Below are 27,947 nucleotides of genomic sequence, written 5' to 3'. Positions count from 1 at the left end.
CTAGGCCGCAGGAAGGCGATAATTAAATTAAACGTATGAGGACTCCCTCCCTGTGTATTTATTACCGCCTGCTAACAATACTGCAAATTCAGACTTACTTTTTTCTAACTTGAGAGATAATTTCCATTTACTGTGAGTGCTTTATAGCGTTCATAAAGCCGCAGCTTGTTTATGCCCCATACATAATAATTTTTCTATATTAAATTTTTTGGAAACGCTGTAAACCCATGAATGTTAAAGCATACTCAGGAAAATTGGAAAAGTTATAAAATTAATTTCGCGTTAAGTTTTCCATGCAAATGTATGAACTTTATTGATTCGTTGTCTTGTTTACAAAAACGTGCAGATGTCACTTTCAGTTCGATCGTTTTGTTTGTAATGAGCATTTTGTGTAAAGGAGGAGCCTTCTTGTCACTTGGGCAAATATCTTGTAGCGTGAGGAGATGAAATATGGTCCCATGCTGAGTGACAAGGGCAGATAATGAAGGAGCTCGGCTCGGTTTACTGCCACCAGTCTTATAATGAGGTTTTGTCTTAGATAAAATCTGTCAGCTGCAATCGCAGCCCATCACTGTATTGAACCCATTTTTACACCTCTGATGGTAATTCCTGCCGCCTAATGATATTGTCTCGGGCCCTAATAATTGTCCATTTCTGTGATTAAACGACGTAGGCGAGTACTAAAAACAAGATGGAAGTGCAATTTCCGCTTTAATTTAAGTCGAATTGGCTCGCTGCCCAATTAAAAAAATCTCCAACAATAAACTCAATCATTTTAATGAAAGTTTAATAGGCTCGTTATCAGTTTCCCCTTTTCCTTTTTCCAACTTGCAGGAAAGTAAGTTTTAGTCATCGCGGCCAAGTCAGATTATAAAACTAATTTTTTGACGAGATTTACGCTAGATTTGAGCTGTCATTCTGTAAGAAGTTCACGGATCATTTAGCAACGATGCAAACTAGTGACGAACTGAACGAAGAAGGAATCGACAGATTCCAACTGACAGAGACGATAGCGCTTTAGGCGTCTCGCCCCAAACTTCCAACAATGCTCGATGGAGATCACGGATTTAAACTTAGTTTTGGATAATTCATATTTCGATACATTTTCCAGATCAACGAACTGCTTTGCCGATAACGCGATAATGGCCACCTTGTCTTCAGGCGCACCGAGCGAGCTCGAACGGCTTAGATTCTCTGTCCAAACTAACGATTTTCGAAAGTACATTTAAAAAAATTAAAAAGCTAAACCAGTGAAAATAAAATATTTATTTCAATAACTAGGTGGTTTCTATTTTTTGCGTTATCTTACGAATAAAATAAAATCAGACATAAAATAATTGATTTTCCAATCGTATTAACAATAATTAATCGAATATTTTTTTAGGAAATGAACAAAACGCTTTGGGTAAATTTTTAATTGGAGTGACAACGGTCCATAAAACAGCGCAGCTTTTCATGCATGTAGCGTTTTTAATTTATTATATTCCCCTTTCGGTGATTACAGACAGCCATTCAAAACTGCCATTTAAAATTAGCGTTTCCGCGCCTATTTATAAAGTCCGTTTGAAGTGTTAAAGCGGTGCCGAACCGTTTCCTATTGGAAAAGTGCATTAGCATCGCCTCTCCTTTCCAAGAGATTTGATTTTGGTGGCTTTCCGGCGTAATATTGTCGTCGTAACATATTCATACAGGACTATAATGTATGTATTGTGGTGGATGACGTGCAATTTCGAGTGAATGAAAAATTATATCAGTACAGGCGAGGGCGCGGACGTTATCGAGTGATGTTTTCACTTTGAGGTAGACCGGCGAAAATCTGGAGCACGTTCGGCGATGTTGCAGTTTCCAATTTGGGCGCAGTTCCGCTGGCAAAAACTTGGAACGGAAGCAATTTTAGGGTCACTACACACGCGCTAATAACAGCCAGGACACAGCGAATCTGCTTATATTTATTGCAAATCCGGGTTGGAATTTTTTCGCGATAGTTCTCCCCGAGGATGCGGTCGGCGTCAGGCACGTGTCGAAAAAGATCAATGACGGCCAAAGAAAGAAAAAGTATACATCAAAATCAAATGCACATGTTCACCTTGGTTTCGTTTTATAGAAGAGGGCGAACTCCATCCGCTTTTTCGCCCGACGATTTGTCAGAGCCTTACGTGAGGATATTTCAAACATGTCGAATGCCACATTTCGAATGTTTTAATAGATTTGATCATTACGTGGACTCATCACTTGGAGCGGACACCGAATGGCCATTTGGACGCTCACTGAATTGTTAAAAAGCCAAATATGCAACTTGACTTCAATTAAATAATGCGGTATTTATGGCACTTGCCCCTGAAATATTTCCGCAAGGGTCACGTAACCACAAATCACACAATTGATTTGACCGGGGGGCAAGTGTGGAATGTCACTTATTTGTTCGATTATTCGATTAAATATTGGCACTAAATTGTTTCGAGTTATGGCAATTTAAAACATTAACTCTTAGACAGTATGGTGACAATATGTAGAGACCGGTAACACGGTAAAATCCGGTCTCTACTGGTGTTAGAATCCAAAATGTGCAAACCTAATACGTCAACAAAATAATCAATCAACAGCTTGCATTAATATTCGGGCGGCTATCGGCAACATATTGCACTTGCCCCTGGAAACATCATCACAAATGAGCCATACATCACGAAAATATGAATAATACCACGGTCGGAATGATTAGCGAGTCCAATAATAATTAATCGCGTCATGTCTGCTGTGCCCCCTGAAACCACTTGTAGCGCATGAAATTGCTTATATTTATATCGGCATTAAATATTCAAATTTAGCTAGTTTTCCGGAGGGTGCTAAATTCAGTTAGTCATTTCCATCCCATCAACTTTTGATCGTATCATGCAACAGCTGCTGGACGTATGATTTAAATTCTCTCAAAGTTTGTGCCGCCAAAGTTTAAAGAAACGCCGCTGCGAAGAATACAAATAATAAAGTCTCTCTCTTGAAGAAACGAAAGTTGTGTAAACGGCTGTTAACTAATCGAAAGAAAAACACTGCAAAAATGTCGCCCACAGCTGCGAACCGCTCACCAACATCTTGATTTGAATTAGTTTCAATTCAATTATTTCAAAAATGCTGTTTACGTTCCCCAAGACGAAAACTCCAACCGACAGATTCGCGCCAGACGTTTCCAGATTATATAATGAAAACGAGTTTGCATGTTATAAACGATAACAGCCTTCCACCCCTTTCGGAATTTTAAGTTATGACATTATACACTTCCAGAACAATCACTTTCGCTCACTTAAATTTCCAGTTCGAGCCATCTTTGGCTTCGAAATCAATTAAACGATAAAAGGAAAGTAGCGGATCGTTGGAAATTTCTTCAATTACCTGGCTGACAAGATCAGATCCTCCTGCAATTGAAACTGTCGAAATGATCAAAGATGCACTTGAACGCTGATGGATCAATAGCGAAGTTTGCCCAAAATGCAACTGCAGGAATTTAATTTAGTCCTGGCAGATTACAGTGGTTGCGGCTTTATCTAATAAAAAACTTCCGAACAGCAGCCCGGGCTATTAAACCGACCCTCTTGTAAAAATTGTTTTAACTGCGAATGTTGACTGTTTTCGAGGGAAATATGGTAACTTTCAGATCCTGCAAACTTGTGAGTATAAAGTTCAGTTCATTTCCCCTCCTTATTTCCTTATTTGAGTCTGCCGGCGGCTAAAGATATCGGCAGAGTTTTCATTTTCCTCTTTTTCCCCTGTACCACATCGTGATGTAAGCAGATTACACAGCTAAAAATAACATGGGTTCTGGTAAACACCATTAAAAGTAAAAATGCAGGATTCCGGATTATCCTGCGCTCAGCGACATTCGCTTTGATGTACAAGAAACCACAAATTGAAATCTAAGTTCACTCGAACAAAACGAAAAAACAATTTCCACGCCCACCGCAAATTAACCAACAGTCCAAAAACCTTAAAACGAAATGTAAATTTCCACCTAGCAGGAGCGAAATGCAGTCCTGCATGCATCAACATGACTGTTTTGCAGAGTCATTAGAGAGCCAATTTCGCACCTCACGGCTTCTAATAACATAATTCCGGGCTTAAATCCGTTATATTAATTTCAGGCACTCGTTTTAAATCTCTAATTCAATTTCAGCTGAATTTTCGTCCATGTTAAACCAGAAAAGTGGCTCGTGATTTTAATATTAACGAACAACAAACCACTGACTGGGAAAATTATTTAAGTCAGTTGTTGTTGCTCATTGACAGTTTAATTGAAGCGATTAATAAAAAAATTAAACGAGAGTATAAATTATCAGCGGAAATCGGGCAAAATGATCGCACACATGAGACCTCTAACTTTTATAGAAGCGGTGAATACAAATTTGGAATAAATTTTAAAACCGTTTTTATTGGTGCTCAAGCAGGGATTGGTGGAGTGAAAGTGAATGTTTTATAGTGCGAATAAAGAAGTGCTAACGACAGACTGTTTTATAAAGAGAATTTCTTAGATTAGGGTGAAACTGGCTCGTCACTAAACTCACAAAAATAAACCAAATCCAGGTTAACGTAAATTGGAGCCATCTGTCTCAAACGTATAAATAGCGATAAAGCAGCAAGTGTATTTCCGAAAAGCTGCAGTACCGAACCTGTTAAGTTGTATCTGCATTACAAATTGTTCAAGTTCTTATCTCGCGTACCAATCAAGCAGTGCAATATCGTTAAAAACCCGCCGCTTTTATTTATACCGAAACTCAATCAACCGAAAATAGAAGTTTTAATTTATATGAAACGTTTACTATGCTCTTGGAAGTTTCCTTGTTGAAAATAAATTGATGCGGATTCTCGAGACCGACTCGAGTCGAGAGTTTCCGGCGACATTTATAATTTTTTCGATCGATGTGTAATCCGGTTACCTTGTTAATTTTCAATTCCTCCAAGATATGTCATCTCGCTGAAAGCGAGATTCAAGAAATCGGATTAATTATTCCGATGATAGCGCCGACTTGAAGCTATTAATCTAAACTTTAACAAATTTCGCGTTATCAGTAAATAAATTGGGCCGAAGAAGGAGTAAGAAAAAATCCAGAAAACTGAGATTCGCATCCATTATTTATACTCGGCAATTTCAAATTTGTTACGCCGAAAGCTTGGCACTTGACTCATCGTTAAAGTTGAGCGGAATTGCACAAATATTTTCATTTAATTTTAGCGCCAGAGACACGTAACATTAGCCAGTTGGTGGAAAACTCTTCGAAACCTTATTTGTTATTTGATTTTAATTATATTGGTAAAAATGGAAGAAAATCAAACAGCAGTCCTCATTACCTCTCGACTGCAAATTTGTTTGCTGCATCAAATCGAAAGATCAAATATGTAAACGACGTTTGCGTCTGTCTAGTCCCGTAACAGCCTAGTCTAGACTTCTTTTTTTCCTATTTATCGATCCCAATTTTCTAGTTGAGCTCCCACACCTCTTACTTAACAACGTCCCGTAATCCCAATTCAAACTTCGTCACGATCGATCTAAGCAAAACCTGTCAAAATGATGTGCCTTAACAGACACAACTGTATTAATATTGTATGAACCAGCGCCGATTACATTGTAGAGCAAGGTGGAATAAAAAGTGCAAACACCACAGCAAAGTTGTCGCGATAAAACAATCCCTCCCTTGGCAATTAATGTCAACCAATTAAGTGCGTTGTTGTAGGTAGCGATTACGGAAGTTAATTTCTTAAGAGTTCGTTTTTGCTCGTACCATTTGTTGTGTGAAATAATTAAAATATTCTTTGCTCCGCTCAAAGGCAAGTAAAGTCTTCGAGCACGCCACAACAAAGCCAATTACAAAACAAGCAAGTACAAAACCGCTTGTCTCTATCGCTCAAGCTACAACTGCTCAAAATATAATTAACAAAGTGGGTTCAATCTGCTGTCTATAAGCACATACCTGCCTCATTTGCCCGGACTGTCTGTCTGTCACTGGCAAGCTTGGATTAGTTCGCTTGAACAATTTCCAGGCGACATATTCAAATTGGAAATTGTACACGTATAGCCCATCAATATACATCACGAATCGGATTGGAATCGATCCGGAATCAAACATGAAAGTAAATAATATCCATGCTGCAAACATTACATGAGCCGAATCATGTTTAGATGAAGCCAAGTTAACCTTAGAAATGTTTGAATAGACCTTAATATACCTTGGTACATTTACTCCAGGGGTGTCTGCTGTGCAAACCCACTTAATTAACTTCTGTACATACAAAAGGGGATAACTTCTGCTGCATAAACCTCCCAATTTATTCGCCTCCTCCCATCTAAACCCCACATTAGAAGTATTGAAAGATACTTATTTGAAAGTTGGTACTCAGCCATAATCCGCTGAGTCCTGTTCAAGCTATATTTTTAATGCGTTTTTGGATTACTAGAGTTATTTTGAGAAAGTTTTTATAAGCTTTCCCTATACCTAAATTTAACTGTTTTCGAGATATTTAAGATTTTTTGAAAATTTTTGGATTTGCACCTGTCACTTAAAAAATTGGTAACTCTCTTAGTTTCAGAGATTTGGAAATAATATTTTGAGAATTAAAAAAAAAGCCTGTATCTGTTCTCTAGTGTGTTCAAAATTGGAAAAAAAGTTAACAAACTCAAAAATTTTTAAGGTTAAACATGGACAACTTCAAGTAACCACAACTTCATTTTTTTAAATGGGATATCTCAATTTTTATTTTTTCTCCATCGAAACACCCTGTATAATCATTAACCCGTCGATAAAACACAGCCAATTAGAATTTCCCAGACCCGAAAATATAAACAATGTATGAATTTTCCCTTTGATATTCCGCTTTGTCAGGCGCTTTTATTACGTGAGCCGAAACACTAAACTAAAGAAACTGTTTGAATAGACTTAACAAGAAATGGAAATCAAATTGTATCTGTGAATCTCAAGAGCTTTTCTATCATTTTAATGAGCCTTTAAGGAAGCAGCTCCGAAAGCTTGTACTAATGAACTTTATTAAGGTTTATAATAAGTGTGCTTAATTTTATTCTGTCTAATTTAGAAGTTTTGATGTCGTTTAAGAAACCAGATCGCGATTAAGAAACTTTTCCTCTCTCGATCCATATCTCCAGAAGTTTGGAATTTTTTGGGGAATTAGTTTGGTTATGGCTGTAAACACCATTACGGAACAATCGGCTTAGGGCACTGGTAGTCCAGTGGCTCGAGCTTTGTGTTGGAGGTGTTTGTTCATGAATTCATAATAGCATACAGCGGGAAACATAGGGTAGTTATTAAGAAATTACCAGTGAATTATTACATAAAATAGCAGGTCTTAATTAAATAGGTGTAACATGAGCGCGTTATGTGCGGTACATTTTTACGCTCCGACTAATTTATGAAGATTTAGATCTAGGTGAAAGAAATATTTATGACCGGTCGAGTCGCTCATGCAATTACTTCTCTATTTAGTGTCGAGTTCTTGCAATATATCGCAAAATACAACCGGCTAACAAGTAAAATAAGAAACGTATAAATTGGACTTGTCTCTCGGTGGTATTTCCAACCGCACCCAATTTAGAAACAGACTGGATATGTCCTTTTGGCACGCGTTACCCATAAGAAACCTCCACAATGCAACTAGTTTTTTCGCGTGGAAATAATCATAACGCGATGCACTTGCTGAAATTTTGATTGGATCAAGCAAACCGTATTTGGAACACGGAAATTACGTAACAAAAACAAAGCTGAATTTTCGCTCTAACACGGACAATTGAACTGAATGGGCTAGTTTCATACATTCATTCATGGAAACAGCACGAATTCGTTTGCCTTTGCGACAATATCAAGAATTAGTAGTATTGTCTCAGTGTTATTAAACTTTCACCGAGAGCAGACTTTACACAAAATTTGATTTTGCTGCTTCCTGTCTTCATAACAAGTCGTTTGCGCGAGAATTTTTAATCAACTTTGCTGTAACTCTACCAAGATATTCCGTCAACAAACCTGTTACAACAGCCACCACTTGTATCTCTTGTAATATCTCGATGTCGTCTGAATTCTGATTGACGATTACGAGGAGATTTTCCAATGACAACTTTATAGTTCCTGCAACTGTGCAGACTTGGCCAATTCATTAATTTTTTCACTGACTGTTACTCGAAAGGGAGCTATTTTTGGTCCAAGAATGATGGGAGGGAATCAGGATAACAATATTAATGAGTGTTGTTGCTCGAAACTCGGCACCAAAGTGTGTCTAGGATTAAAGATGCTTTCATAATAATGTATGTTAGGAATTCCTGGATCCTTTTAAGACATTTCCCTTCGCTTAACTAGTTCGCAGTTCTCGTGAAATAAAGATATATTAAGTGAGACAAAGAAACATTTAATCAAGCTGATATCATCATTTGTCAAATGTCTGAAACGTCTGAGTTCTCCAACTGTACACGATTGTTGATATACTGCATGATATATCTGTAAAACATTACTTGTGATGCGTGCGAAAGCCACTTAATTGAACGAATAAGTGGGAAATACCGGATCGATTTTTACATTTTCACAGACAAGATATCAATCATTTGCAGTTCTTTGAAAACACGAATGCATTAGCTTTAATGATATTCGAACCTGTATTTCCATTACTGCAACCAATATCACACTTGGATATCGTAGGTGAGTGAATAAAAACCTATTTTCCTATTCAATGCGAAGCTCCATAATGTACTAAAATAGACAAAAATATCGCAATTCGCCGGAGAATTACAATTCTAAACATGCAATAGATAATAGCAGTTGGTTGTAATATCTAATCGATCGGATGTCGAGCACACGCTCTTTATGTAACCGAGAGATTACTCTTGAAGCCCAGTATGGCTGGAATTTAGCATGCTGCAAGTGTTCATTAGCGGTGGTGGAAGACGTTGCTGATACTAGTTATAATCCTGGAAGAAATTACTTTGAACCTGTCATTAGCTCGAATTTACCTGCCTCGGAACAAACCTAGTCAAATATTGGGTAATTTGCCCCACTTGCACATTCATAGCTGCTCGGGAGGTATAATTTGGAAGCATGCCCAATTTATGATTGAATTGTGGCGAGATTTTTGCTCAAAAATTCCCTCAGTGTGAGTGACAATGAAGGGAATTTTTTGCAAGGGGAAGAACCGCCACCGATTTAATATTTCACTAGCTAAATACAGATTTAGTCTCAGCGCCACATAAATAACGCCAAGTTGAAAACATAATATAGGTACGAGTCGTAAAAAAGCATTTTAACTTTATTAATATTAATGCGCGAACAATAAAAGCGCAATCTGAACCCGGCCGTACATCATGTGTAAGCTGGGAACTAATGGCTTAAAAACAATAAGGTAACAAACGTATTGTCGCGACGGCTGGCCTAAAGACTTTCCGAACTTTGCTGTCGGCGTCCGAATTTTCAATTCGCGGTCGTAACGTTATTTGAGTTTTTTCAAGTTTGCTCCCTTTGGTAAATTGTGAGTTTTTCAATAAACTTCGACACAAACATGTGAGACAGTGAATGCAGCAGGAATATGGCCCTATAAACAATAGGCACCGCAATGCCAACCATGTGCTGGCACAAAATTGAAAACTGTTTACTCGAAAGGTATAATAATATTTTGTGTTTTATGAACTTTATTGCCACATCTGCGGGCACCTCGAACTCTTTTCGAACATGAACGAGAGCAGCTGCCAACGACACTAATGTTTTTGTGTTTCCACCACAATGTTTTGATGGCCGTACCTCCCCCCGCATTTATTTATTATTGATATTTACTTTACCCGAAAATAACTCGTTAATAAAAGAGAAAAATCGACGCTTTTTCCACAAAGTAACTTCGCCATTGTATAAATGAACTCCCGTAAAAGTTGAAAACTAATTATTAAAGCCCCAGCCGGTTTTTTCCAGCCCTAGCTTTCTAATTAATAAATTGCAACTTGGCCAAACTGCACCGAGCAAATAAACGAACACGAAAACATAATAACAGACGATAAAATATTTATCTGTCTCTTCACGTTCCACAAGAGGGTGTCAAGGGAAATCATATTTGAATTTTTCTTTAGTCTCACCCACAAGGAGTATTATGTTCGGCTTATACCAATAAAATTTCCTGTTTCGGAGAAAATTTGCAAAATTGCTGAACACAACTGCACTTTTATTCCCTCAATTATAAAACAACAGCTGCAAAACATTTGCTGTTTCTGAACACATTCCCTTGTAATAGGTTCAGCTTGGTTCACGGCGGATGATGCACAAACAAACATCTAATATTAAAAATAGCAAAACAGTCCCAGAAGTTAAATTTTCCAAAACTCAGTGGACCAATAATCCATCCAGTTCGTGTTTTACGCGTTTTTCGCACAAAATCATTTCCAGGTAATCGTTTGCGTCCACCCTTTGGTTGGTGTGGAAGTTTTGCGGAAAGGGCCCCCAGAGTGGCACCGTTAAAATTAGGGGTGGTTAATTGTATGCAGGCGAGGCTGTAGCCATTGATTAAAGTATCCGTAGCCGTTAAATTACCGGTAAACTGAAGGGAATCGCATAGCGCGACCGACAAGTTCATCACGGGGCGGCCGCATCCTTCTGATTAAGCCTTTACATGCACGGATGAGGAGTCGTCCTCGCATTGCCCAAAAGGACAACGCGGTCGTTAACAGCGACCCTCGTTACGGCCTGTGCAGAGTTGATAATCCCGCAAAGCGTCTGGCTCGCTGCTTCCGTGGAGATTTATCATATCCACCATGCTTTTCCCATTTCAATTATGGAAATTTAAACCGGCAAAAAGTGATATTTCAATACACTTAATTTGCGCTTTTAACCCAAGCCATCATTCAATTACTTGCAAGGTTTTTCAATTTCCCCAAAACTTTCCAGCCGCACAAGTTTTTTTGGAAATGAATAGCGAAAACTTGATTAATGTGATCAAAGGAACGTTTAGTAACTTTGCACGTCGCTACGTTTATTGCCGGAATAAAGGAATAAATATTATATTTTATAGAGTACTAAAATTGCAAATTCCATTATTACGATGTCCTCAGAAACCATTTAAACCCTTGCAAAATGTTACAGAACCCTAAACAAGGGTGAATGTTTGTAGGATGATAATGTACTCAAAACACCCCTCTCGAACTAAACCAGTCCTACAAAAATAATGCCTGGCTTCCCAAAAAATTACAAATTGGAGAGATGTCACGCGCTGGATAGCCATCACGGACTTAATTACAATAATTAAAATTAGATTTGGGTAAATACGGACGTAAAAACATAATCGCCGGGGAATTTTGTTAATATTTATTTTAAATCCCGGATAGGCGCATTTTTCATCCAAATTTAAACCTGATATGCATTAGGAAAACGATACAAATTAAATGCAAAGCAGAAATAAATGTGCAGTAAATAATTATAATAAATGGCACTTTATACTGAAGAAATTTTAATAAAATACTGTGCGTGATTTTCATGTTATTTAATTTTTTTATTGTGCAAAAATTAATAAATAATTAAATCGGATTTATTACTGATCGCTTTATTACTAAATACCCTTTATCCAGTCTTCCAATTTTTAAGCTGCACAGCTAGACCTATAATTCTAGGAAAACTATTTTCATTTGAATGATGTTTACATAATTAAGGCGTGGGTAAAAATACCATTCTTTCCGTGTCATCGTTCGGCTTGTAAATTGCCAACTGTTTGCATTCCGTTGTCTATAATTAGCTTAAAAATTGTCTCAATCGATTCGCAATTTGACTCCAAAGTGGTCAGCTTCCTGCCACAGGCCCCAAACAAGGCCCAGTTATTTTAGCCGAAAATAATTGGCATGAATTAGAATGCTGTCAATCAAAGTTTATGATGTCAAACGAGGCCACACATGTGGTAAAAAGTTCACAAACGTATGCGAATCCTTACTCGAGAGAGCTTTATCACCCGCCGGTTGTCTTTAAATGGCCTAGCCTCAGGTTAAATAAGAGTCAAAAGGATATTTCACATGGCCAACGGCTGGAGTTGACCCACATATCGGAAAAATATCTATTTTAATAGATTGTCAAAGTGGAAAAAAGAATCAGCGAGGATTATGTAAATCCCCGATATGTTGGCTATAATACAAAAAGACATAAATTCGCACAGATCTGAAACGAGTTGAATTTGCATCGCCCTTTTAGCTTCCGTTTCATATCCGGTTTAGGGGAGACCCAGAAATTCGCAATGAAAGAAAGTATTACACTGACGATGTATGCGAAATTTAACCAAATCAATTCGAAGTGTCGTTGCACTTTCATATGCGATTTCCATACAGACTTCTGTAATTGTATAAACAGGTTCAGATTGATATTTATGACTTGTTACTCATGCTGCTTAGACCAGACGGATCAATCATTCAATTTATAACCACCAGCGATTACCTAACTATTCTTCAACAAGTACATAATCTCAATTAACATTTTAATCACCAGTTAAGTGGAAGGTATGTCTCTTTAATTACTCTAAATTAATTACGCTCAAATGAACATTGAGCAATATGTTACGTGACTTAGATAAAATTAACAACAAAGCTAATTGCTTCCCAGATTCCAGCGATTCGCTCATTCGCTCGCTTCAATCGCTCATTTCAAACTGTAAATACACAAAATGTAATCCAATTTCGGGCACGGCGATCAGGTTTGATTTAAAAATCCGATGTTTTATTACCGCGTTAAGCCCAAATTTATGATTTGGATATCTTTGTAAACTGAAGGTTTAAATTAATCTGCTTAGGAAAAGCTCTGCATTTAGCCCAGCGCTTATTTTATGGAAATCGGCAATTCGGTGAAAATTCGTCCAATCTCATTTGATGGATTGCTGTTCCAGATAACTGGGACATGTACTATCGATCGCTTTATTTAGTGTTTTTGCATTACATCGAAAAAAATTAAAATCAATTGAAGTTTATTATTCACTCGGTGTATTTTAATGAAACCGCAAAATTAGTTATTGATTGTGATTCCGGTCGTGGTTGAAGAATTTCGCGAGGTAATATGTCGCATAAATAAACATAAAATAAGATTTTCCGACTGAGCGTAATGGCAAAGGACTACAAACACAGCTGAAAACATAAGCGGATTATGGATGGTGGTGGTTTCATTATTTATAGCTTTATATACAGGGCTGCAGCCACGGTGACTTTATGAAACCAATCCGAATAATTACGTCAAGTCTCTTGATACGAATTAAGTATGTGGAGACTTCCCTGTGTTTTATTCTAATATTAGATGAGGACACGTTTGCTGTAACCATAAAATATTGCCAACACATGTTTCTATTAGCATTCTCCCTGTGGAAGTACCTACTACTCCTAAGCAAAGCCGAAACGAATAATATGTCATCATGTCAAAGAAAAGCGCCAAGAAAATCCCAAAACAAAACCAATTAATCGAATGAAAACTCTTGACCCCTATTCTCTCCCAATAAATTATTTTCCTGGCATTCGCTCCTTTCCCAAAACTTGATTGAAAACAAATCGATAAAAATGTTGTCCGTGTAGGTGAATTCCTTTTCGAAAAGTGCGTGTGCGATTTGATATCGTGCGAAAAATAGAAAGCGGCCTTAATTCCAGCTTTGCAATTATTATACAGTGTGTGTGAGATTCCTTTTCGAAAAGTGCGTGTGCGATTTGATATCGTGCGAAAAATAGAAAGCGGCCTTAATTCCAGCTTTGCAATTATTATACAGTGTGTGTGAGAAAAGTTTTCATCTAGTCGGCTGTGAATTTCCGCTTATATAACTAATGACAGTCATTTAGACAGTTTTGACATTTATTGACAGAAAATTCAAATGAGCAGAAAGGCACAAATTTCAAAGTTAGCTAGATGAGAATAATTTAAAAACACATGCTTACATACACTGAAAAATTGCAAAAATCAAAAACAATAATTAGGAGCGCAATAATTCACATTTTGACAGGTAAAGTTAAATTAGATCCATTGTCTTGTCAAATAAATTAGACTTTTTTGCTAGTGTTGAATTAAATTGTGCATTATCTTACTTGTTTATGTCTATTCATGACTCGCTTATTAAGAAACCCCCATCGTGATATACAGGGTGTGCCAGAACCGCACCTTGGCCTCTGGCCGCATTTATCATCGCACTCCACAACAAAACGAATACAAGGCACATTTATCAGATTTACAGCATCAAAGATGAAAAAGTCCTGTAGATAAATATCGGGAAAAATTTGCGCACATTTATTCCAAGGATTAAGCACATAAAGGCGAATTGTTCGTCTTGAATGATGCGTCTCAGCAAAATAACAAGTAATTGCTGTGTGGAGTATGATGGGAATTTATCAGAGCGGAGCTGTAAATCGACAAGGCTGACACAATAAGCTGTCTGCAGCCGCTTCTTAATTTATTTAACATGTTGTCTTTCCAGTTATGCCGCAAAGTTATCTTTATGCAAATTCGGATGACGAGTGGGTCGCGTTATCGTTACGGGAAGATTCTTTCGCTAACTGACCACACAAATCACTCCAACTTCCCCAGCTTGATAAACAAGATGTCGAGCTTTGGCCGAATTTTAATTAGGGTCCGAGATTGATTCTGGCTGATCCGTTCGTCGGCTTATAAATACAAATTCACAATCCGCACCCGATTCCAATATTGGCAAGGTTATGGATGGCCAAATGAATCGCTGACCCTGTCAACATTATTATCCACCGACTAATTGGTACAAGCACAATTTCCCGCCAATATTATATTTGAGCATATTTTCAGCGTGTGATCCTGAACAAACGCTCAAGTTAAATTCAGGATAATTGAAATTAGAAACACGTACACGTGAGGTTGAAGCGGCGATGATTGATGAGGATGCTAATATCCGTCAAGATGGAAGGAAAGGCATTAAAAATAAACAAGAAAAACTTACACTCTTCCGGCAAACTTCGAACACGCTTTATTGCTCGGATACATTAAAAACGATAAAGCGCTGAAAAAGCTCCGGTTGTAATGAAAACCGCCGATAAGCTCGAATACACTTCGGGATAATGCTGAATTTAATTAGCCAGTAAAAAACTAATTCCATCAAGCGTGAGATTAAAAAATAAAATTTTTAACGAATGCTTTACTTTTAATCAAAACAGTTTTATTTATTAACTATGCTAATTTTGAAATGGGCGGTTCCGAAAAAATAAGACTAGTCCATCAAATAAATTGAAACTATAAATATGCAAATCGGACAACTAGGCGATTAATTTATTAATAAATTAATTTATAAATCAAACGACTTTGATGTTCATTACGTGATGCAAGCTGTTTAATCATATTTGCAATGTTCTATACAGTCAACATTTAGTAAATTACGATGGTTTAGCAGCAATTTTAATAAATAATTCATACCAATATGTTATTTAACCAACATTTTTCCAAAACTGCGAAATTAGTTTCAAACTGTGGTTAGCTTCAGCATACATTCACCAAATTGGAGTTTGGGGTTAAATTCCATAAAGTACAACTCGCTTATCGCCCCAATTTGCAACAATTACAACTCACCTTCAGCAAACACGATTTAATATAAGTCCAAGCTTCCCTCAATGTAAATATTTATGTTTCGTTTGGAAGTAAAATTTCAGCCCAAAGCTCCCCTAATTACTAAAGATAAGATCGATTGCTATAAATTGTTTTTAATGCTTCAAGTTCATTTAAAAATTAAATCGCTCCAAAGAACACGAAAAACGAACAATGAAAACATTGGTTAAAACGCTAGGCGAAATAATAAAAATTAAGTAAAAATTATAAACGCTATGTGAAAACAACAAAAAAAATTAGGAAAGTAATGCCATTTATTTCTGTCTATAAAACTACAAAATCCTGAAAGAAAGTGACTAGTATTTTTAATATCATCCAGGTCATTGAGCGTGTCTTATAGACCCTAAAGTATTTGTTTAAACACTCATTATCACATTTTTAATCACTGGCATCAGTATAAAGGGGAAAGCTCATCCCCACCCACAAAGCTTCGGTTTTGTGTATCACTGCTCACTAGTTACACAAAGCTGGATTTATAATGTAGTACATCAAAATTTCAAAAAAGGGAGAAGCAGACTTTTTGGTTTAACTTAAAACAAATTTGTACTTCTATTTTAATTAAGAAATATTTTTATTTGTTATTTGAGACTGCAAAAAAATCTTTCAAGTCGTAACACAAGACTCTACTCTAGTTGTAGTGTCAAGAGTTTGTGATTAAATAAGCGAAAGAATAGCGCAGATATGTGGCCATTTGGTTTTTTTCCGGTGTAAACTCACCGAAAACTTTGGACCACTGTGCCGGAGGCCTCCAGTCGGGGTAGTGCTTTGGGAATTTATCCCTGGACCAAAAGGTGTGCAGGACCACTTTGTAAACGGTGAGCTTGTCGGGCTGGCAGGGCTCTCCCGCGGGTTCCCTGGGCGCCGCCCCCACTGCCGCCGCCGCCGCACAGAGTGCCAGACACACACACGTCCCGAAAGCCATACCGACACTGGGATGCCGACAGTGCGACCTGGTTGAAGCGCGAACGTCGTGCAATTGACACGGCGCACTCTGCTGCTGATCTGCTCTGCTCTCTCTGCAGCCTAGGCTGCTGCTGCTGCGTGATGCGTGACTCAGTGCGTGAACGTGAACCTCCAACCAACGTGAGGGACTGACTATCGCATGCCCGCCGATATTTCCTCCCGATGGATGGACGATTATAGTACTCTAGCACGCGCCAGATGACTATACCCAGACAACTTATGCAATATTGACATTATCAATGATTGATAGATATGGATTGATATTGCAGAAGAAAGCTTTTCACGAGATTGATATCGGGATATGGATAATTCACGATGAAAGGAAGGGACTTGCAGGATTTTTGCTTTCCGGGACTCCGGGCAAAGCTCGGCACTTTGGGACAGTCGAATGCATGAAATAATTAGATACTGGATTTTTAGCCAAAAAAATAACCCAAACATGCCTTCAATAACTAAGCATTGCACTCTTGTAATTAACAATTTACGTAGTAAATAATTGCTGCTACAAAGTACTACATCAGTGCAATAATACGAGCTACAACTTTGCTACAATAAATCACTAAGTAGTTCACATTATTGTCTCCTATGGACACGAAGCAGCAAAGTTAAATCAGTATTAGCGAACTCGACAAAGATTCATTCCAACAATGAGCCAAAATTTCCTATTGTCGTATTCGGCGCCAGATTAAATAAAAAGCACCCGTTTAATAGACAATAAGGTCCTAAATGAACAGATGTGTCAGTAGCAAGGCTCCTATTGCTTTGCCATTTTGCAGCATTTCTTAAAAATATCTTTTTTTTAATATACTTCCAACAATACGTCTTGTAGCACGGTTTCGAGTTGTCATTTAATGAAAGCTGTCACTCTGCGAGATAAGTCTATTATTTCTGTAATATCACGTCGAACGGTCTATAAAAACAACTGTAAAAGTAAAAAAGAAAAAATATTGATGAAATAAGTTGTAAAAGCGTCCATGTCCGTGACTCTAACAATGGTCAACACAAAAGAAAGATGAAAAAGAGTCGGTGAATTGTCAAAAGTTTAGCGAATGCCATAAATTTCACATTGTTAAGGCACAATTTAACAAATTGCAATTTAAATTTGCGAAATGAATTAGGTAGAGCCTGTTAAACATTTATCTTCGCTTTGCCTTTGCCCGTTCCGCGGAAATTAGGTTGCACAGTAGTTTTATTGAGATGGAACGGCGACGCTATTTTGGATCATATCTCATAATATAAAAGTATAGCTAATTACTCGGAGCTCGCTGGTTTTTATTCCATTTCAATTTCGAATGCAAATGCAAACTCCATTACAGGTGGACGAAAATTTAATTATCGCCAGTGTTCTACAATCCAACTTTTTGGCGACTTGCATGTAATGAAAAAGTTTCTCCGAGTAAGAAGTTTCTAAAATATTATTTGTCATATCCTCGGCTTGGGTCGTGTAAGTTTTAATGGGGTCGCAGGGAGAATGCAAGTGAGGCCCCATAAAGCCGACACTAGCACAGATATCCATTATTACGACGTTTCACAAGCGTTCGCCTATGCTGATTAGCACGAAATTACAACTTTAAATCTAATTACGGCCTTTTAGAGGGAGCCTACGTTGCATTTACTTCTAATCCTGTTATTCTGTTGATGCAGTCGTTACTCTGATTCGCAAACCTGCTGATCAATAAGCAAGAAGCACGATTAAATTCAACTTGTTTCATTGTACGTGTACTGTGCTTAAATCAGTTTTGAAATTTGTCTAAAACAGGCAAACTATTATAAAGCCTTTAATTAAAACGGTTCCAGCGATCATTTTCCAAACGGAAACTTTGCGTACAACACCACTGGTTACTGTAGTAACTAATTAACTACACGTCCAGGAGTTCGCACCTTCAAAAATCGCATGATTAATTCCTGGTTTTATCCGACTCCCCAGTAATGAAAAAGTTAAAATGGAAACGATTTTTCCTGAAACTATATTTTCTGAACTCATAATGACTGCTGAAATGTGCTTCCTTGGTTTGTTTAATAAATTTCAGCATCTATTGGTGCCGTGTTAGATTTTGTCGAGCGTTGCAGGTCCACTACATTATCAAATGGAGGCAATAAAACAACCAATGACACTGCTGAAGTAAAACCGTGAATTATGATCGCATAAACCGGGCGAGGCTCTCAGCTCCTGGCATTGTTTAGCCTCCGGGCAAAACCGGAGTGTTCCGGGTTAGGCAAAGTGCACATAACCATATAAACCCGATTTTCAATTTTTGAGCGCGTCTGAGTTAACTGTACTTGGATGTCGGGAATTCAAATTAGCCAAATTGAAATGAGGCAACTTTTGCGAATAAATATTTAACAATTTGTGCAAAGTAAGTGGTTAAACAATCAAAAGTTGAGTCTTTGCAAACGAGCTCGCTTGGTACTTTTAATTTTATTGCAGCGGGAATTAATTAAAATAAGTGAATAACGGAATTCCATTAATTGGCTAGTTATCATTAACGAAATTGCAGTCGTCGTGTTCTGAAAGCACCTCGTAAAATTGGTGTAGAACCAAAGATAACACTCGTACACAGAGCCTTGTAAGACAAAAACCCTCTTGATCCTGCGATATCCCTTCGAAAGGTTTAAATTAGCTCAGTTAAGCGGAGCAAAGGACTGGCAGTAAAAAGAAACATATAAAACACGAGCACTCACCTACACGGTGAAATGCGCTCGAGTACAATTAGCTCATTTCCAAGAATAAAAAGTGTAAATCGGCGGATTTACTTTAACCAAAGCAATCTCAAAGTTAATTGATCTATTTCGGGCCTACCCTAATCTCCAGGGCGTGTAATTTGTTTCCTTATAGCGCCCCAATAACCTACAAATCACCTTTGAGGCATCCTCAATTCCACCAACTTCAATATAGTTTACCCCCTAGCTACAACACAATTGGCTTTTTGTCGCCTGTAATAAATTAGCGACGCATAATTTCGCGCCGAAACATTTCCCAAATTTCGCTCGTCTGCCGATCTAAAATTATAATGACGGAGGAGACAAAGGGGTTGCGCAGGTACAAACGGAAAAGTAATTATTTTTAGCGAGTCCATCCGAACAAAAACCACCAATCAATAAGAGATCAAATGTGCAAACTCGGCAAAAATACCCGCTAGATCTACCAATTAAAACCCGTTGATCATTAATCATATTTCCAGAGAGGGCGGCTACAAAAAGCACTAACTGAATAGGATGGCCTACCATTTAAAAATCACCGAAAAGGGGAAACAACAAAACGAAACTGATGCTTTGATCAAGCTTGAGTCCAAGTCGGGTTTTTATCATTTGATCATTAAGGAGGGCTTCCATTTGGTTTATTGGCAGGACGAGCGTTTGATTTACGTACGAGTACAAAACGCCCCTAGTTAATAACACAAAGGATGTTTACTACCCAAGCTACACCATTATCACTTCGTGCAACTAAACGGTAATAGTTTAATTGCTTCAATTATTAATAACCACACACGAGCTGCGACGATGTAATTATTATGTTCAGTTTTAATTAAATTACATTGTTATCGAGGCTCGAACATGCCGGTCAAATTTGTAACTTTTCCAAGCGGCTACATCAATCTGTTGTCATAACAGTGCCATTACAGTTTCAAACACGTTATTACAAAACAATTCATGTTATTGTGTTTTTGATAAATTGCACTCTATATTTTGACACTAATTAAAATTAGTGCGAATTCGATGAGATTTATTATTTGCAATAACTGCAAGCAAACTGCCATTTTTCTCCCCCATTGTTCTGACGCTTTATTTTAAAACTTATGTATAAGTAAAATACATTCATTTATTATTCCGCTGATAAATCTATTACTTTCCAGGCACAAACAGCTCATTTGTTCCAACATTCCAGTCACGTGAACGTCCTATATTCGCAAAATTAATTTTATCCAAGAACGTACATTTATTTTTGATGTTAGACCAAACATAAATCTTGCATTAACGCCAAAATCACGACAAAATAACAAGTTTTGCACCAATTTCTTTACAAAAGTAAAACAACGTTTATTACAGTTCAAGAAGTTAGAGAAAACTCAGTACTACATTTTCTAACAGAGTTTATTGAATCCGCTTTGCAGTTTTTCAATTAATTATTGCAAACATGGCCGGATTATAATTGAATATAATTGTTATTAATATTGGTCCCGGCAAAAGTGGTCGGCTTATAAAATAATGAACTATTGAGCATTTCTACAAAACCGTGATGTTTTGTTTTTTGTTTCAGCATCAGTTTATTCAATATAAAAAACCGCTAATGCTAAAAGCTTTTGTGTATTATTGTACATTTATTATAAAGGGTGATGGAAATGTAGTAGTGCATTTAATCCAATTGCTTTAAAAGCGTTAGTAATTTCAAAATTTATAGTACACTATTAACTTTTTACCAAACTAATGTAAAAATATTAAAACGCGTTTATTTGGACGGAATTTCTCATAACGGAACTTTTGTAAACAAGTAATAAACTTTTTCAAATATATGTAAAAAGCAAGCCCTTACAACTTTATAGATTGTTATATAAAATTTGATATCATGTTATTACCATTTCTAAAATAGCTCAAGTTTGCTCGTTACAGTTCCATATTTTCCAGGCTCTCATCAGCCAGCTTTCGATTTTTTGCACGTTCGGTACAATCCACCGCAATTTCAAACAAAATTTCCGTAATCCCGAATCCATTAAAAATTGAGAGAACACACGAAACTTACACCATTTACATATTGATGTTTTAATAGTTAAACCACACAACTCGTCACGTTTAAATTTCAAACTTTCGTTTTGCGAAATAATCTTGCAGAAATTAAGTGTAACAACCGAACGAAGTGTAGGCGAAGCTCATTGAAATTGAATATTCATATGTTACTTGTGCTTTTGACCCAGTTTCTCTGTACGAGATGGGAGACTTTAACCGTCCTCTTCTGCTCTAACTCCAAATCTAATTGCCTCCACTACACCATGAGATTAACGCAACGAGAGTTCCAGGCGGATAATTATCACTTTTAACTGATAAAGAGGCTATTTCAAGAGTCGCAGACGAAATAATTTCCATTTCATTTGTAAAAATGTTGAGCTACGTCGATAAAAACCGAATTTAATTTTACGTATTTGCACACAGAGCCTTATGCAGTAAGTGGAAAGTAAATAAAAATTTATTTTAAATGGGTATGAAGTTTGCCAGCACAAACACCAGCTCTTTATGAATAATAATCAAAATGTGACAAAAACACAGCAGTTATTTGATACTCCATTTGCACAATTCCAACAACAGTGGTAGGAATGACCAAGAGTATTGATCTAGTCTGGTTTTTGTCTTTGATTTGCATACAACTATCAAATTAATCCCACGCTCCAACCGATGACAATTTTAACCTATGCCATTAAATTATCTTGCTGACGCTATTCGGCTTTGTAACTTCAAATGAAACGTTTTATTAGATGCTGCGATTCTGCATAAAGCCCTTTGTGGCAGCTTCGGAACATTGAACCACAAGTGCAAAAAATTATCGTACACAACTAAAATTAATAAAATCGTAAATTGAGTACAAAGTTTGCCGAAGATAGTTGGAACAATCCCTTTGTATAAAATCCAATTTTCAAACAAATCTAAAAGCTTTTAAGGCTTTTAATACGCAAATGCTTTTTTACTCCAGTACACGGCATTTCAATAACCGGGAGTTACTTTTATTAGTAGTTTTTCAAAAATTTTAATTAACTTTACTTCTCCCGCCTCCGCAGCAAGGTTGAATTTGGATAAACTTGGCTGCTTTTTGTTGCTTATTTTCACTGGCTTAATTAATCTTGAACTAGTCCATAAATTTTGAAGCACACCAGACTCTTAATTATGAACTTGGCCAAATTTTTCATTGCGAAGGTGTCATATGGCAGTCTCCGCAAACTTTTAATTGAACTTTAAACAAAATATCGTAAAGGAGCCTCGACGTAATGACTTTTTAATGACTCTAACAAGAAACAGAGGGTGTATTTCACACCATCCACAATAACAATTAGGCAGTTGATCGGGTCGCCGCAGATCAATAACAGGAAAGAGAAAATAAAACTGCCCCAGCCGGATAGGAAATTACTAGAAAGTTGCCAACTATTTAACGATCTCTTACCTTTCTGACAGCTTTACAACGCCCCGATTACTTTAGGAGAGGAGAGACTAACGATTTGCATCAACTCGACCAGGCCATAAACATTTTCATCAAAGCTCGGACATATTACGCACGATTCCTCCAATTTGAGGCAATAATTGAAGTAAATGTCGATTCATTGTTGTTTCAATTGCAATAAACGTGTTCCAGTTTTTTAACAAAGTAATCAGTCATTGTTAAATTTGCATTGGAATTTCAAATTAGACTTCTGGCGCAAAATAATCCAGTTCATGGCCAATAAAAATTTTATTTTATTTGATTGTATGAAAATTGTAATGATGTGCTTTTCGACCTAAATAGCTTATCCGATCGTAAACTTTTAGCTCGCTTTATGGAACATGTATTCAGCAAATATTTTATTATTGCTTTTACAGGACACAGATCTGCTTTGACTTGTTTGTTACCTCTAAAATTGCGAACGGCGGGACGTAAATGAAACTTTGTTTCAACAATCTCCATAAATTATTCCGACAAGATATTTCTAATAAGATTTTTTAAATCAGTTTATTCATAGGCAAAGTATCTCCTAATAAATAAGTGTGTATTTTCCTTTTGGTTCGTTGCGGGGCATGTGTTTAGTGTCGGTGGGAGCGCAGTGGTGCATAATTGGAAAAGTTTGTGAATTTTTGTGTGTAGATGCAGAAGTGAGTTAGTTAGTGCTGATAGTGAGTAAAGCGAAATGAAGCAGGAGTGGTTTTCCCGTGCAAACATTGGGTATGAAGCAGAAGCTGATTCAGTTGCGCCTCGCGTGTCGTTGGTGAGAAATTAAATGAGCAGGTCGATAGCGAACGAACATCAGAGATTGCCTCGAGACGTATCCTGGAGGATTGCACCGAGGTCAAGCTTCTTCCATTTGATTTCCAAGTGCCCAAGTTCACCTTATAAATCCCCCCACTTGCAGCGGAAACCACTCGGCTTTGAGTAACTTTGCTCACTCTCATAATTAAAACGTTAGAAACTATGCGAGTGCTTTCCCGAGTGGCTCTTGGACGTTTCGATAGTTGGCTTTTTATCCACGAGATTAATCAAAGTGATTTACATCGAGTTGCGGATAATTGGAAGGGCGTGGGGAACAGAGATGGGTTAATAATAAAACTCGGCTCTGTTAAAAGGGTGATCTCGTGGTCAGCATTATTGGCAGATCTCTTAACTTGATTGGTCAATCACATTCCCGAATGTCGAGCAGATCAGAGGTCCAGCTCCTTTATTTCGGACTATAAACCACGAACTTTTCCTGTCACTGTTTGTTTCTTTGTCCGCCCGAAAAAAGGAACGTGCTTGACCGTTCTTTAATTTATAATACTTAGGCAGACTTCGCTGACCAAGCCTTTCATGCAGAAAATCTAATTGATTACTTTTGTTGTAGTTATTCGGAAATAGATAGTCAATAAATCTTGTTATCGGACGACTTTCAAATAGAAATTTACAAGCGGGACTCCTGTGCCACTCAGGCACAAACGTTCCACCTATAAATCATTTCAACAGCCATTATGCCAAATTATTATGTACATTTAACATTTTTATCGACTGCTTTAGCACAAACATTGATTGATTTCGTTTCGAAACATCCTATCATATTAAAGTCAAATTATGCCCAGCCTCGCTTTTGCCACAAGTGTGCCAAGCCCATCAATAATAACCATAATTGTTTATCATGCGTAACAATACCGTCTTCTTGAAAAAGTGGCAACGCTCTTGATTTCGTTTGTGTTTGCAAGTGACCAATATCGAGTAAAGCTCAAGCAAAACGTGCTTTTGCGAACACAACAAGAAGGTATGATGCAATTTCCGCTTCTATTTTATTATAGCGCTGTACACAATAATGAGTTTCCCTGGGAATAGCAACGTTTCGAAGTTTCATTTGACGTTTTATTAGGGTTCGTTTATAAACAGAAAGGTTTAAAAAAAAAGGAACAAAATTAACGAGCCGTTTTTGCAATCGGTGCACGTTCTTACGTAGTTTTAGAATGCTTTAGCTGGATTGAAATGAGATTTGCTCAGCTGCATGAGGCAACTGTAATTATTATTATTGCACGCTAATGGATGGAAATACAAGATGTTTTGAACCGAAAAAGCAACTAGTAACATAATATTGTTCATTTCTATTTTAGTAAGTAAGGTAGTTGTAATAATGTAGCCCTGATTCGAGTTTGCATTAATCAACTTAACGCTCCAGCTTGCTTTTGGACTCATTTTCGAGCCAGTTTATATCAACCGCCAGCGCTCGATAATGGCATGTCGCAAATTAAAAAATTTCCGATAGAGAAATTTAATTACCGTATATTGTATCATGGCAGTTTCTACATGAGTGCCCAAATTAAAATAATTTCAATGAAAATCAGCAGGTATTGTTTGCCGTCGTTGCATTAAATTTTTAATTAAAAATTTAGTTGCGCAGCTATTAAAAAACATCATAAACCAGTCGGTCTTTTTTTTAATGTACCTATCGCCATTGGTCACATCATGCAAGCTTTAAAGATTTAATATGCAAAACGAAAGTGAGAATTTAATGTTTAATGAGATTTGTGATGAAGGGATGTAATGTAATAAACAACCAGTTAGTTAGATAATTGTGATACATGTGTCACGACGTAAACGCTAGGGGGATGCAAGCAGTAACTGAATCTGGCGAGCTCTGCAAACTAAGTAGATAAGAGCATGTTGGCTGTAGTGCTCGCAACAATGCCACAATTAACGATAACGCAGCTAAGGAAGACATAGACGAAAAACGAAAATCATAAACGCCTCAGGAAAAAATAAGTTTGTCTTGTTGAAAATGGAAATACTTGACACCCTTTTTATTTCTGATTCGGGGCCAATACCAAGTTGTACAAGTGTTTCCACATTGCAACGAAGTCTATGTTAGGCAACATGTTTTGCGCCCACTCTATAGAAGGGGGCGGCTTTAATCTGCCGGCGCGGAATTACACCCACACCCGTACCTTTGTCTCTCCAGATGACTTCCAACAAACTCACAGAATTGTCTTTTAAAGACTTCTTTTGTTCGCTCTTCTTGACGTATCTGATCCACTTGACGAGGACTGGGGCCAACAAGCAACGCGCAAATTGCACAGCTTTGTTTGCAAACTTATCCTTTACAGTGACAAAGAACCAGTTCATCAAAAATTGAAAACTCACTTTTTGTCGAGGAGTTATTAGCGCTTCAAAAGGGTTAGTTGAATGTGGGATTTATGAGCAAGGAGAGCGCGAGTTCGTTCCAACACGCACACCTTTATAATTAGATCGAAATTGGGCTCGGAAACAAATAATCGAACAAGTAAATCAAGATAACAAGACAATGATGAGGCGCTCTAGCGTGACCATTAATCGGACCCTGCCGGTCGAGGGCTCTAACGACCCAGCATCAATACTCCATCAGATGAAAACCAGATTTTCTATTTACCAATTGTAGCTAGCTCTCATGGAAATTGTGGATTATTGATTCATGCCACCGGCTGATAATTACAAACGAAATTTGAGAAATTGCCTAAAGCACTTGTGCTTAAAAAGTAATTTGATTATTTAGACCGGTTCCCGAAGTGATTAGTCATTTTGAGGAGCTCTTTATCGATTCTCCTGGAAATGATTTTACTCAGACATAAACTTCAAAATTAGGACTTTAGGTCGTAAAAGTCAAATTCCTGTATGAGCTATAACTCCGGAAGGAGAAGGGAAAGCAAATTACTTCGAAATGGGAGAACTTACTATGCACAAACTTTATGTTTGTTTGTACAGGAGACAGTGGTGCTGTTTTAGTAACTAAATCGCTGCTTTAAAATTTTAATATTTTATGTAAAAGGACCGGAATTGCACGCTTGCGTTTTAATTAAAATAAACCACTTTGGCTTGTTAATTTAATTAAATCTTATTTGAAAAAAAAATCAGTAAAATCACGAGGTATTCCACTGAATTTTTTGTTTGTTTTAATCTAAACATTACCACGCTTTGGTCTTATGACAAGGAAATTAAGGTCCTCTAAATTTGCCCCATGGTGCTATTTAAAAAAAATCAAGTTAGCCTTGTATTTTCAAAATAAATGACGATAGAAACACTTTTAACTGTTTCCCAAATTTTAAGATGCTCTGGTAAACAGTTCTGAATTAGTACAATAGTGAGCAAAACATTTCGGGCCTTTTTTTCATTCCATTGTTAAACACGATTATGTCAGTGAAATGTCAAAGTTGGCTCGAAATTCAAGTAGTACCGGACCAAATTTTAGTTTTTCTTTTAAAACGTTTTATTTTTCGTTTTGATGAATCACAATGTTTAGGATTAATAATCAACTAGGAATATCTGCACTCACCTGAGAAAAATTGTAAAATCTTCGTCTCGTGAATGTCTTCAAATGGCCAAAAACACATGCACTATCACCAATAAATTATTAGTAGAACACTTTACAAACGTTTTTAAATGAAATTAGTCCTAAATCTTTAGCACAATACGTTTTTAATTCGGATTTGACAAGACCACAAAATATGACAGGTCGAAATCAGCGGAGGATTACAAGCGCGGGAATACTTCCAACAGTACCAACCTAACAGTACGCACTAAACACCCCGCTCATACGGTAGATCCCGGCGATTTTATTGTTTTCAGTTTATTAAGAAAAGCCTAATCTATCGCTGGAAAATGAATACCTTTATCCCACCCTGTATCCATACTTTTTAGCGACCCGATATATCAATGCAAATCCTTTTGTCTAATAAAAAGGTGCATTGAATACTTAAATAAATTTATATTCTGTCTATTGTTGCTGGAAATATTGCTGTACATTTTCCAGCGATGGATTCGACTTTTTTAAATAACCTGGAAAAAAACCTGGGGTCTTTAGTGCATACTGTTAGGATGGTACTATTGGTAGTATTCCCGCGCTAACACATGTAATCCTCCGCCGATCATGTTTTTATAGTAGTCCTGTCAAATCCGGATTCAAAACGTGTTGTGCTAAAGATTTAGGACTAATTTCGTTTAAAAACGTTTGTAAAGTGTTCATAATCGTTTATAGTGTGTGTTCTACTAACTATTTATTGGTGGTGATAGTGGATTTGTTTTTGGCCATTACAATTTTTCTCAGGTGAGTGCAATTCCTAGTTGATTGTTAATCCTAAGGATTCTGATTCATCTAAACGAAAAATTGAACGTTTTGTTTTGAATTAATTTTATCTTTCCACCCACGTTTTGTATTCGATCCAGTTTCGACGCATACACCAACGTTT

At 37.1% G+C, this 27,947-nt stretch overlaps 1 protein-coding gene across 1 annotated transcript in view; it reads right to left on the bottom strand.

Annotated features, from left to right (window-relative positions):
• The window catches only part of mspo (M-spondin), a 44,942-nt gene extending 28,218 nt beyond the window's left edge, over window positions 1–16,724 (bottom strand). Inside the window, exon 1 of the mRNA XM_967774.5 lies at window positions 16,302–16,724. Within this exon, the coding sequence (XP_972867.1) occupies window positions 16,302–16,506 (205 nt within the window). The 5' untranslated portion in view covers window positions 16,507–16,724. The remainder of the gene's footprint in view (window positions 1–16,301) is intronic.
• Window positions 16,725–27,947: the final 11,223 nt, after the last annotated feature.

Source organism: Tribolium castaneum, chromosome 4, assembly GCF_031307605.1.
Source record: "Tribolium castaneum strain GA2 chromosome 4, icTriCast1.1, whole genome shotgun sequence".
Lineage (NCBI taxonomy): Eukaryota > Metazoa > Arthropoda > Insecta > Coleoptera > Tenebrionidae > Tribolium > Tribolium castaneum.
The sequence above is the reverse complement of the archived record's forward strand: the minus strand, read 5'-3'. Positions and strand labels throughout refer to the sequence as shown.